Genomic DNA, 11,965 nt, shown 5'->3' with positions numbered 1-11,965 from the left:
GGGGGGGGGGGGGGAGGTTGTTTTATTTTGTTGTTTTTTGTGAACCCAGGACTTCAATGCATGTTGGGTAAGCTCCCTACTACTGAGTCACATACCCTGTCCCTCACTGTGATTTTTATTTGCATTTCCTTGGTGGCTAATGATGTTGAGTATCTTTTGATATGTTTTATTGGCTATTCCTCTATTCTTATAGAACTACCGATTTAGATCCTTTGGTTATGTGTGTGTCTCAATAAATTTTTTTGTGGTACCAGGAATTAAACCCAGCAGCAGTTAACTGTTACACCCCCTAGCCCTTTTTATTTTTTAATTTGAGAAAGGGTCTCATTAAATTGTTGAGACTGGCCTTGAACTTGGATTTCCCTGCCTCAGCCTCCCAGTAGCTTAAATGATAGGTATGTGCCACCACACCTGGCTCTTTGCTTATGTTTTAAGTTTTCAATTGGGTTGTTGGGCTTTTTAAACTTTTTTGGTTTTTTTGTGCTATGGATTAAACCCAGATCTCATATATGCTGAGCATTTTGCTCTACCACAGAGATATATCCCTAGTGTGACTTTTTAGAACTTATTGAGTTGTAAGAGTTCTTTTATATTCTGTATACAGATCCCTTATCAGATATATGACTTACAAATATTTTTTCATGTTCTATGGATTATCTTTTCATTTTCTTCATAGAATGCTTTGAAACACAGAAGGTTTTAATTTTGAATAAGTTGAATTTATTTTTTTTTTCTTTGATTGCTTTGTGCTTTTTTGGTTTAGTGCTTCAGAAGGCTTTTCCAAATGTAACATTATGAAAATTTGCTTTTATTTTTTTCTAACAGTTTTAGCTTTTATATTTAGGTTTTTGATCCATATGAATTAAGTTCTGAGTGTATGGTATGAGGTAGGATCCCATTTCATTCATTCTTTTGCATAATTATATCCAGTCATCTCAGTACCATTTGTTATTAATATTTCCTATTGAATTGTCTTAGCACCCTTTTTGAAAAATCAAATAACCATCATGTAAAGATCTGTATCTGGTCAGGTGTGTTGGTGCACGCCTGTAATCCCAGAGGCTCTGGAGTCTGAGGCAAGAGGATTGAGAGTTCAAAACCAGCATCAGCAAAAGCGAGATGCTAAGCAACTCAGTGAGACCCTGTCTCTAAATAAAATATAAAATAGGGCTAGGGATGTGACTCACTGGTGGAGTGCCCCTGAATTCTATCCCTGGTACCTCTCCCCCCCCAAAAAAAAAATGCTGGACTCTAGATTTTATTATGTTAAACTAAATTTCTATACTACTAAATTTTTATACTACTACTTCTATACTACTAAATTTCAGTACTACTACATTCATTGTCTTACTGTAGCTTTGTAAATAAGTTTTAAAATTTTGAAATGTATGTCTTTTGGATTTCTCCTTTAAAGATTGATTTGGCTGTTCAAGTTCCATCTCATTACCATGATAATTTTAGTATCATCTTTTTAATATTTGCAAATAAGTCAGCTGGGAGAGACACATATATACACATAAACATTCATGCATTTGTATGTGTGTATTTATACCTATTAATTAAAGTTATCTAATACTACAAAAAGCTGAATTTTATTACTTTCATGAGGTTTTATTGATTCTTAAATCATTAGAAAAAGCTAATTTATTTTTACTTTTATTTTTTCCCTTCTCTTTTAGTCGGTGGTAGATGATTGGATAGAATCATATAAGCACGACCGAGATATAGCACTTCTTGACCTTATCAACTTTTTTATTCAGTGTTCAGGCTGTAAAGGTAAGATACATTTATTTTGGAAGTAGAATCTCTTGAATAGTGTCACATCTCTTTTGTTATACCTAAAGGGATGTTAGCACTTTATATGGAAATTAATACCAGGATGTATGAGGAAAAAAGAAAATAACAAAGAAAAAGTCTGATAATTACATTTATGTGTGAAATGTATCTAAAAACTTGACAATTTCTAATTGTTGTGGTACTTTTATTAGTTATATTTCCCACTTTCAGCATCTAGTTTTAGGAGCAAAGAAATGGATTAAGAAAGGAGGAGGAAGATGATGAAGATAATACAGGTTCAAATTTTAGGGAAATAGGAAAGTATAAGGTATAGGGAATTTCAAAGTGTCATGAGTAATAGTAAGTGGGTAAGTAAGTTAAGTAAGGTATTGATGAAATTGCCAGTTCTTCTAAAAGATAGAGAAAATCATAGTGGTTAGGGGTCTACTTTAAAGTATTTTTACTTTATTTAAAAAGATTTTGAAGTAGAAGTGGGGAAAGTTAAAAATAAAGACAGGAATTTGTAAGGGGACAAAATAACGTAAGTTGGGAGTTTGTACCACATGGATCACTAAATGAGTCAGTCAAGAATCATGGATAGGTTCTGATGTATTTTATGTCTCTCTTGTACTTGGTTCAACCTTAAAATCCTGAAGGATGCCCAGGTAAATGCATTTTATGGAGTTTTCAGGGTTATTTTCATTGAAAATGGCACCAAAAACGTGGGTTTTAGTAATGAGGGAAGGCTACTTAGAATACAATTAAAAAGTTAAGATGCTATAACATGACTTATTTAGCAAGTGTAGAAAAATTCTAAGAAGCAATTTATAGTTCAGTATTCATTTAAAAATATTTTAATTGTAATTGAAACATAAGTAGCATTGGCTTTTTATTTGAAATTGATCACATTCCATGTAGTATGCATATTAAATGTTACCTATGTGTGAGGTCTGAGAAATAGACAGTATATTGAATTCTTGAGCCTATAATCTATCATGGTCAGTGTTGAGAATTTAAAAAACTTTATTTTAAAGACTGTCTTTTGCTGAAGAGTATGGATATAGCTGCCTTGTTTACTTAAAGTTTGCTGCAATTCAGTATTAGATAATATAATAATATAGGATATTGAGTTTAATTCGATTTCTGAATTGTAGTTTTAAAATGAGTCCACAGGCTGAAACATTTTCCCTTTATCAGATTCATTCCTTCTCTGGCATCATTGTTTATAAATAAGGAGCTTACTAACTCAGCATTTGAATATAACTTGTCGCAAAACAGGTTTGTCAGGAATTCTAAAAATTTAAGGTGTTCAAAACCAAGTTTATCAGGTAGATTTGAACACTGGCAATATTCAACCTCTATGAAGTAGAATTAACCATATATTGAAAGTTAAGGTCATTTTGTCCTTTTACACATAAAATCATTTTGATAGAATTTGTTCATAAATGAGTTAGAAACTTTTTTCAGTGTACTTATTTTTGTTTCTTTTTAAATGTTTTAATTCTTTTTAATTATACATGACAGTAGAATATATTTTATATCAAACGTACATGGGGTATTAATTCCCTTTTTGTGGTTGTACTTGATATGGAATTACACTAGTCATGTATTCATATATAAACATAAGAAAAATATACTTTCTTATTTAACCTTTTATATGGATTCAGTGTGGTTAGGAGCATCAGTTATACTGAATGGCTCCAGTCTGCTCTTTTGTTTATGGTTCTGTGGCTAGTATTGTTTATTTCCTTTTAATTTACCAGTTTTTAGCAGTTCCACACATTTTTTTAAAAATTAATTTTTAAAAAATTTGTAGATGGACACAATGCCATTATTTTATTTATTTATTTTTATGTAGTGCTGAGGATCAAACCCAATGCTTCACACATGCTAGGCAAGCACACTTCCACTGAGCTACAACTCCAGCCCAAGTTCCATACTTTTTTAATGGTAGTGGGCTCTGACCTAATATGCTAATGGTGGCTTCATACCTACATCACAATTAAATGCATGGAACTTGCTTCCAGCTACTTTGTTTTCGCTCTGAGGCTCCTTTCTGCTTATTTTTGGGTTTGTTGCTGTCATATAGTTTGTGAGGAAGGAAAAGGAACTTTAGAATTGAACTTGTAAAAATTTATGTAATATGTTTGCTTTGATATATTTTATATATAAATGTTTATTTTCATAGAAATTGTTTCAGGATTGACTTACTTGTCCTTCTCTAATATTACCAAGTATCTAACACTTATAAAGTATGGGAAAGTTTTTGAAAGAGACATTCATGATTATAAAACAAAAGCCCTTCAAAAGGTATTGGACTGTATTTATTTTAGGCAGAGAAATGGTACTCTTCTGATTTTGTCTATTTAAAAAAAAAATCATTTGGATCTTTAAGCTTGTGGTATGTAAGGGCTATTCCAGGATACCACTAGAAATTCATCTCAACCAGGGGAGGCAGCATGCTGTAGGTGAATAACCTCAAAAAAAGTTTTTTTTCTGTTAGCTTTAGTGTCCTCATATGAAATAGAGGTCATGTTTTACATCTGTGTATATATACATATAAAATGCTCATTCAAAATACATGTGTATACACAATATTACTTTTATTGAAAATCTACATTAATTTATTTCTTATTGTGAATCTCATCTTACGTACCAAGTTATTCTTTGTTACTATATTTATGGCATTAGTTGCTATGAGACAGGTAAGCAAGTAAATGATCCATCAATAAATATATGGTTTTTAAAAATCCAGTTTTTACATTCTTCCCCTCTTTGTAAATCTTATGATGCCTCATCAGTGGAAATTCATGTGCATCTTCTTGAATTGTCTTCTAATGTAACTCTTCCATAGAAATCCCTTTTCTGATGTTTGATCTTTGCTATAATGTTGACCCTTTCTTCCTCTTCCTTTGATAAGTTGAAAATTCTGAAGGTTTTTGTCAAATTTTTAATGAAAGAATTTTCATTTTCATTTCTTTTTTAAAACAGTTCTTAATTCTCTAACACAGTTTTCCCTTCACTTCTATCTGAGCATCGTGTTTCTTGACATTACTATTCATTAGAGCATTTATTGTGTACTATTTTGAAATTCATTTTCTTTATTTTTTATTCTTTATTTTTCACATCCAATTAGATTACAGGGTTCCAGATGGGTGTGTCTTAAAATTTAACTATTACACTTACTTATAGCTCATTTCAAGGATATTAGGATGTAATGGCTTTACACATATGACTTAAGTGAACTCTACCTATTACCTTTTCCCCTATCATCTTCAGTTTCATCCTCTAGGGTTTTCTCCTAGTGCTGGGAATGGAATCTAGGGAATCCTGTATGCTAGGTGAGCCCTCTTAACACTGAGCTGCATCCCATGTTCTTGTCCTCAAGGTTTTAAATGTTACCCTTGATTCTGCCTCACCCTTAATTACATATGATTTGTGTTAATAGGGGCAAAGCTAATACAGGAAGCCTTCTGTATCCACAGGTTTTGTATCTGTAAATAAATTTTTTAAAATATATGAAAAATATTGTACTCCACATGTACAGTTATTCCCTTAACAATATAGTATAATAATGATTTGCATAGCATTTACATTGCATTAGATATTATAAGTCGTCTAGAGATGATTGAAAATATATAGGAAGATATGCCTAGATTATATGCAAACACTATGCCATTTTGTGTAAGGAACTTGAGCAGCTGAGGATTTGGTATACTGGGCGAGTGGTCCTGACAACTATTCCTCATGGATACAGAGGGGCAACTGTATAAATACTATAGTATGAGTAAAGTAAGACAGGTAGAAATAGCTAGACTGATTGTACTAGTAAGAAAGGTACTTGTCAGAAGTGTGGGGCTGTTTTCTTATATATGTTAATAGTATTTATTGGTGCTTTATTTATAGGTTTCAGTATCATACTAAAGTTGGAATGAAAAAGTATGCTTTTATTGTGTGACCATATACTTCTTAGTGTTAGAGACTGATTTAGAAGTATTTTTTTATTTTTTCATTATACCATGTATTAATTTCTGACACTTGCAAATTCCAGGAGTTGTTACAGCAGAAATGTTTAGACATATGCAGAACTCTGAGATAATTCGAAAAATGACTGAAGAATTTGATGAGGTAACATCTTACTTTAAATGTTTTGATAATTTTATACATGTTGATCTTGACTTATTTTCTATATTAATGTCGTTGATATGAGCATTGGCATTAAGCAAGTGATAGCTATGTGACTTTCAACAAGTTACCTTAGCAGTTTCATCATCTGTAAAATGGGGCTAATGGTTTTCTTAAGGCTGTTAAAAAATGGAATTGAGTAATGTTTGAAAATTGCATAGCATTTTATAATTCTTGCCACATAGCAAGAATTTAATAAATAGTAGTTATTATTCTTGTAAGAAAATGAAGAATTTAGGGGACGAGCATAATGTTTTTTTTTTTTTTTGTATTGGAGATTGAGTCCAGGAATGCTTTAACACTGAGTTACATTCCCAGCCTTTTTTTTTATTTTTTGAAACAAGTTATCACTAAATTGCTTAGGTTCTTGCTAAGTTACTGATACCATCCTCTGACTTGTGATCCTCCTGCCTCAGACTCCCAAGCTGCTGGGATTAAAGGCATGTGCCACCATGCCCTGTAAGAAAAACATAATCTTGAACATAACATATTCTCGGAATATTGTAAAGGGAAGATTTGGTCAATATTGGATAAACCAGGTAGCTTAGACGAAGAACAATACAGATTGTTTTATTGTTTAAAAACTCCTTTATGTTTAAACTATGTATAATAAGAACAATAAAAAGTAATTTAGACTTGTTCATTATCACAGTGATCTCTATAAATATTGTTATACCAATAAATGCATTTGTAGATTTGCTAGAATTTAAGTTGCTTCAGGGCAGGGATTTTTTTTTTCTTCACAGATCAGTTCCAGTACCTGTAGTATTTATGATTTGAAAACGTTTTCACTAGCAATTTTCCCATTAAAAAATCATGTTTTATTTAGTCAGCTTCTTTCTTGCTCTCCATAAAGAAGGAGCTTTTTAAAACTATCATTCTAAAAGATAAGACAATTTTGTAAAATGACTTTGATGAACACTAAGTGCTATTATTAGTTTCCAGTAGTTAAGAAGAAATTATGAATACCTTTTTTTTTTTTTTCCTGCTGTACTGGTGATTTAACTTGTTATCCTCCTGCCTCAGCCTACCAAGTTGCTGGGAATAGGAATGCACCACCATGCCCATCAAACATCAGTGTACTTTAGAGATACATGCATGCATCTGTTTAGTGCCACACAGTTGACAGTAGCCAAGTTGTTGAATCAGTGTAGGTATCCATCAACAGATGAATGGATAAAGAAAATGTTGGAGTGTGTTTGTGTGTCTCTCTGTGTGTGTACACACAAAGTTGTTTTGTTCGACCATAAATAAGAATGAAATTAGCTGGGTGCAGTAGCTCAGGAGGCTGAGGCAAGAGGGTCATGAATTCAAAACCAGCCTCAGCAAAAGCAAAGGTGCTAAGCAACTCAACGAGACCCTGTCTCTAAATAAGTACGAAAGAGGGCTGTGGGGTGTGACTCAGTGGTTGAGTGCATCTAAGTTTAATCCTCAGTACCAAAGAAAAAAAAGAAGAAAAATGAAATTGTGTCATTTATTAGAAAGTGTATTGAACTGGGGAATACAATATCAAGTGAAATAAGTCAGACTTAGGAAATTATTGTATATTTTCTTTGCTGTGAGGTAGCTAGAAGGGAAAAAAATGGGATAAACGGGGCTACCATGAAAGAAGCAGGGGTGACCATTAGTGTATAGGGAAGCTATCAGGAAGTGAGATTGACACTTAAATCCATTTAAAAATATAATTTCGTTTTTGCTTCAACAAAATTTAATAAATATCTGTGCCTATAAGAGGAATGTTTGTGATAAAGGAGGATATTTTTAACCTCAGTAATTGGTAATATAATTTCATTGGTGAAAGTGAATTCAGAATACCGGTTTTGTTCTCAAAGGCAGAAGTGTTCAAAAGTACTTGTACCTTTGCATATTATTCTCTTGCTTGCTTTGAGGACTTAGTGGAGAAGTTTAGATAAATGAGTCTTTTCATGTTTTTGCCCAGGATATTTCAAAAACAAGTGAAATCTTTTCATGCATTTTAAATGAAATTGCTGTTTAAACTCTTTGTTTTAGGATAGTGGAGATTATCCACTTACCATGGCTGGTCCTCAGTGGAAGAAGTTCAAATCCAGTTTTTGTGAATTCATCGGTGTACTAGTAAGGCAATGTCAATATAGTATCATATATGATGAGTACATGATGGATACAGTCATTTCACTTCTTACAGGATTATCTGACTCACAAGTCAGAGCATTTCGACATACAAGCACCCTGGCAGGTCAGTATTTTGAAGTATTTTCTGTGAATTGCCTTAGTTTAGAGATGAAAAAGATTAATAATCTTATTAAAGGGAAAGGAAATGATAGTGACATGAATTAATTTTATTTATTAAGTGATCAATAAGAGAATAGTCTCTCCAAATTGCCCCCTATGAATTACTCTGAATAGATTAGTACTTTCAGTTTTGATCTTTAAAGGTATTTTATAGCTAATGTATAGTGATTTCTTGTGGTAAGAAGAAACTTGAGGTACTTCTTACTTGTGGTAAGAAGTAACTTGCCTGGTTACTATGCCACAGCATGGAAAAATTGTTAAATGGATATGTGTTGGGCTCTATTGATAGCACATTTGGGGAGACTGTTATAGTCATTTTGGATACGTAGTCCTGTTGACCTTATCATTTGTCTCTGGTATGTGTAACCCCACCAGGTAGCACAGCACCCCTATTGAACAATGCATATTCTTTGAATCATACTGCAAAAACGGATGTTTTTTCATGTTTCTGGGTAACAATAAGCCAGGTCAAATACTTTGATCTTTAAATTTTAGTTCAAGGAGTTACATTTTTACATCTCAAATAGTTAAGTGTAGAATAGTAATATTTGGTTTCATGTGAATAAAATCCTATAGTTTCTCCTTTTTACTAAAGATAAAATTGCTGATATACTGTTATTAAATATATGCTTTTTTATTTGAGTTTGAATAAATCAAATAAGCCTTAGTAATTTTGTTTTATCTTCAAAAACTTTTTTCAGTCTATTTTTTTCTTTAGAATATTTTTTTTCAAAGAATTAAAGCTATTAAGGGTGTATTTCTGTATGTCCTGTTATTAAAAACAAAATGAGTATAGTTCCCTATAGAGTTTTGTTTTTGTTTTTAGATTTGAGGTCACAAAATATGAATATGGTTATCGTGCTTTAGGGTGTATTCAATGTCAAGAATGTAATGGCTAAAGTAAATTAAAGCAAGTATGATGAATAATTTTAGATCTGAGTGACAATACTGGTTTGCTGAGGTTGTGAAATAGTTTATAGCATAAAATTGGAAACTCCCTTTAGAGAGCCAATAGCCACAAATGAAGATAGTTTTGCTGCTATATCATGCAATTTGCCAAATGTGAGAAATAGTCTGGAGTGAGCTTAAAAAGGCATAAATTCATCAGATCTTTCAGGTTTTAGTAATAAAAGAGTGGAATCTGGAGAAAATTTTATGAGTAAGTATATATTCAGTGACATTGATAATTTTTGTTATTTTACATAGATTTCTGTATAATTTCATCATTGTCTTTGTGGTGATATGTAATGGAGTAAAAGTAATCTAAAGCAAATATTGATAAAACTCTTGTAACATTTTTTTGCTATGTAATATGTAATAAAGCAATCAGGCTACCTTTGGTTACTGAGATAGCTAAATGACTTCTACAAGAACAAAAATTTATTGAAAACGATCTCTGAAAAAAAGATCATTGTAGGGCATGTACTATAAAATAAGGGTCTTAAGCATAGTCTGGAGTCAGATTATATTGCTTTGAATCCTGGTTTAAGTATTTATATGAACTGTATAATCTGAAGCAAGTTTGTTAATCTCCTTGTACTTCAGTTTCCTTAGCCCTTACCTTTGAGGGAAGTTATGAGGATTAGGATATAATCCATGAAAAATACTTGGCATAATAAGCAATTTACAGACATATAGTAGGTATTCCATACAGTCTTAGCTGTTGATTTATTGTTGTTGTCATTTGTAGCAGCTGTATTTTTCCTTTCTGTCAGATGCAGAGCATCCCATCTCTGCCTAATTTGATCTTAAATTGTACATTTTTGCATCTGTTAGACTAATTTCAACATTTTACCCTTTTAAAAATAGCTATGAAGTTGATGACAGCTTTGGTAAACGTGGCATTAAATCTTAGCATCAATATGGATAATACACAAAGACAATATGAGGCAGAACGGAATAAAATGATTGGAAAACGAGCCAATGAGAGGCTAGAACTCCTGCTACAAAAGCGAAAAGAGGTAAATGTTTAAATTGAGTATTAGACTATTAATGTGTGACCAGTTTGGTCACCATTAATTATTATTTGCTTAGTCTCAGATAATTTGTTTGAAAGATTTATATATTTCCTTCCTTACTTATTTTGGTGCTAGGGATTGAACCCAGGGCCTTGTGCCTACTAATAAGCATGTACTTTAACTGTTGAGATATATTGCTCCAATCCCATGAAAGATTTAGTTTTAAATAGCATTTCAAATTATTTATGCATCTAACTTAAAGTTTTGTTGAATATTCATACTAACAATACTTTGTTGTTTATTTTCAATCTGTGTGGACTAGTATTGTTTTATGATTTAAATAAGGTAATCTGGGTCAGTCTGGAAAGCCTTAGTGTAGTGTTCATGTTTACTGTGATAGTCTCTCTCCTACCATCCTCAGATTGTGTCAGGGTGATATGAGGTTTCACAATTACGTGGAATCACTTTGGAAAATTACTTACAAGCTATTTATTAGCATCTGAACTGAATCACTATTTTTTGTACAATGGGATACTTTTAACATTGCCCACCAAATTCAGCTTTGAATAAGAAAAAACATTTTATTAGCCTTGTGCTAAATCATAAGTAATTTTTTTTTTTTTTTTTGGTACTGGGGATTGAACCCAGGTGCTCTTTACTACTGCGTCATATCCCTAGCCTTTTTCTTTTTTACCATTGAGCCACATCTGTAGCCTGGTCTTTTCTTTTTAATTTTATTTCACTACATTGCTGAGATTGGCCTTGAACTTGTGATCCTCCTGCCTCAGCCTCCTGAGTTACTGGAATTACAGGTGTATACCACCACTAGTCCTTTTCTTTTTTCCCCTAGCCAATCCTGTCTTAACTGTGAAACCAAATTGAAAATGTATGTTAGTAGATCAGATAGTCAAAATTTGATATGTTCTCTGATTATTTTAGGTTATTTTTTTCCTCAAAAATTTATTAGTGATTAAGATTTTAGCCTACTTATTTTAACCTAATACCTTTTGTTCTTTGAGCAGGTGCTAGTTAACATGATGCTTCTTTTTCAGACTCTAAAGATGAATGAAAAATTGTTATTATTTTATACTGACATATACATTACATTGTACATGATAGGTAATAATAGGTAACTGCATAACAGTTCTTTATCAGCTTCTTTATACAATGGAAATTTGTGAGCATTAGAAAAAAAATTATCTAGCAGCCAAATATTACAAGTCAAAGTCAGATGTTTCCGGAATCAAGGGACCTTAATTACCTATTATAGCCTTCTTCTTCTTCTTTGTTTTTTATGTGTGTTTGTGTGTGTGTGTGTGGTTTCATTTGTTTAGTAGAATAAAAATTCAATAAAATCACCAAAATATTGGAGAAACCTGCATTTCTTGGTAGTTCTAACAACTTTCAGATGTACTTTTGGTTGTCTTCTATAACTGAAGAGAGCTAATGTGTTCTTTTTAGCTTCAGGAAAATCAAGATGAAATAGAAAATATGATGAATGCAATATTTAAAGGAGTGTTTGTACATAGATATCGGTAAGTCCAGACTATTTTTAATAAGTATCACTATGTTATTTTTTATTCTTTAAGATTGGCTACTTTGTGATTTAGGCAGTAAGAATTAGTGGAAAAAGTATTATAGTAAGATCCATTCGTCTATTGAAGGGCATCTGGGTTGGTTCCACAGTCTTGCTATTGTGAACTGTGCTGCTATGAACAACGATGTAGCAGTGTCCCTGTAGCATGCTCTTTTTAGGTCTTTAGGGAATAGACCAA

General features: G+C 32.2%; 1 protein-coding gene across 4 annotated transcripts in view; it reads left to right on the top strand.

Moving 5' to 3' along the window:
* Positions 1-11,791, top strand: part of LOC125614377 (cohesin subunit SA-2-like) — an 83,096-nt gene extending 71,305 nt beyond the window's left edge. For 3 of the 4 annotated variants that reach the window (XM_048797064.1, XM_048797065.1, XM_048797067.1), the window contains 5 exons: positions 1,680-1,776; positions 5,828-5,904; positions 7,972-8,176; positions 10,042-10,193; positions 11,652-11,791. In XM_048797064.1, the coding sequence (XP_048653021.1) occupies positions 1,680-1,776; positions 5,828-5,904; positions 7,972-8,176; positions 10,042-10,193; positions 11,652-11,729 (609 nt within the window). In that variant the 3' untranslated portion in view covers positions 11,730-11,791. The remainder of the gene's footprint in view (positions 1-1,679; positions 1,777-5,827; positions 5,905-7,971; positions 8,177-10,041; positions 10,194-11,651) is intronic. The other variant, XM_048797063.1, reaches the window with a different exon arrangement.
* The last annotated feature ends 174 nt before the right edge of the window (positions 11,792-11,965 follow it).

The sequence above is a fragment of the Marmota marmota genome, unplaced genomic scaffold, assembly GCF_001458135.2.
Source record: "Marmota marmota marmota unplaced genomic scaffold, marMar, whole genome shotgun sequence".
Lineage (NCBI taxonomy): Eukaryota > Metazoa > Chordata > Mammalia > Rodentia > Sciuridae > Marmota > Marmota marmota.
This window is presented reverse-complemented; position numbering and strand designations above follow the sequence as displayed.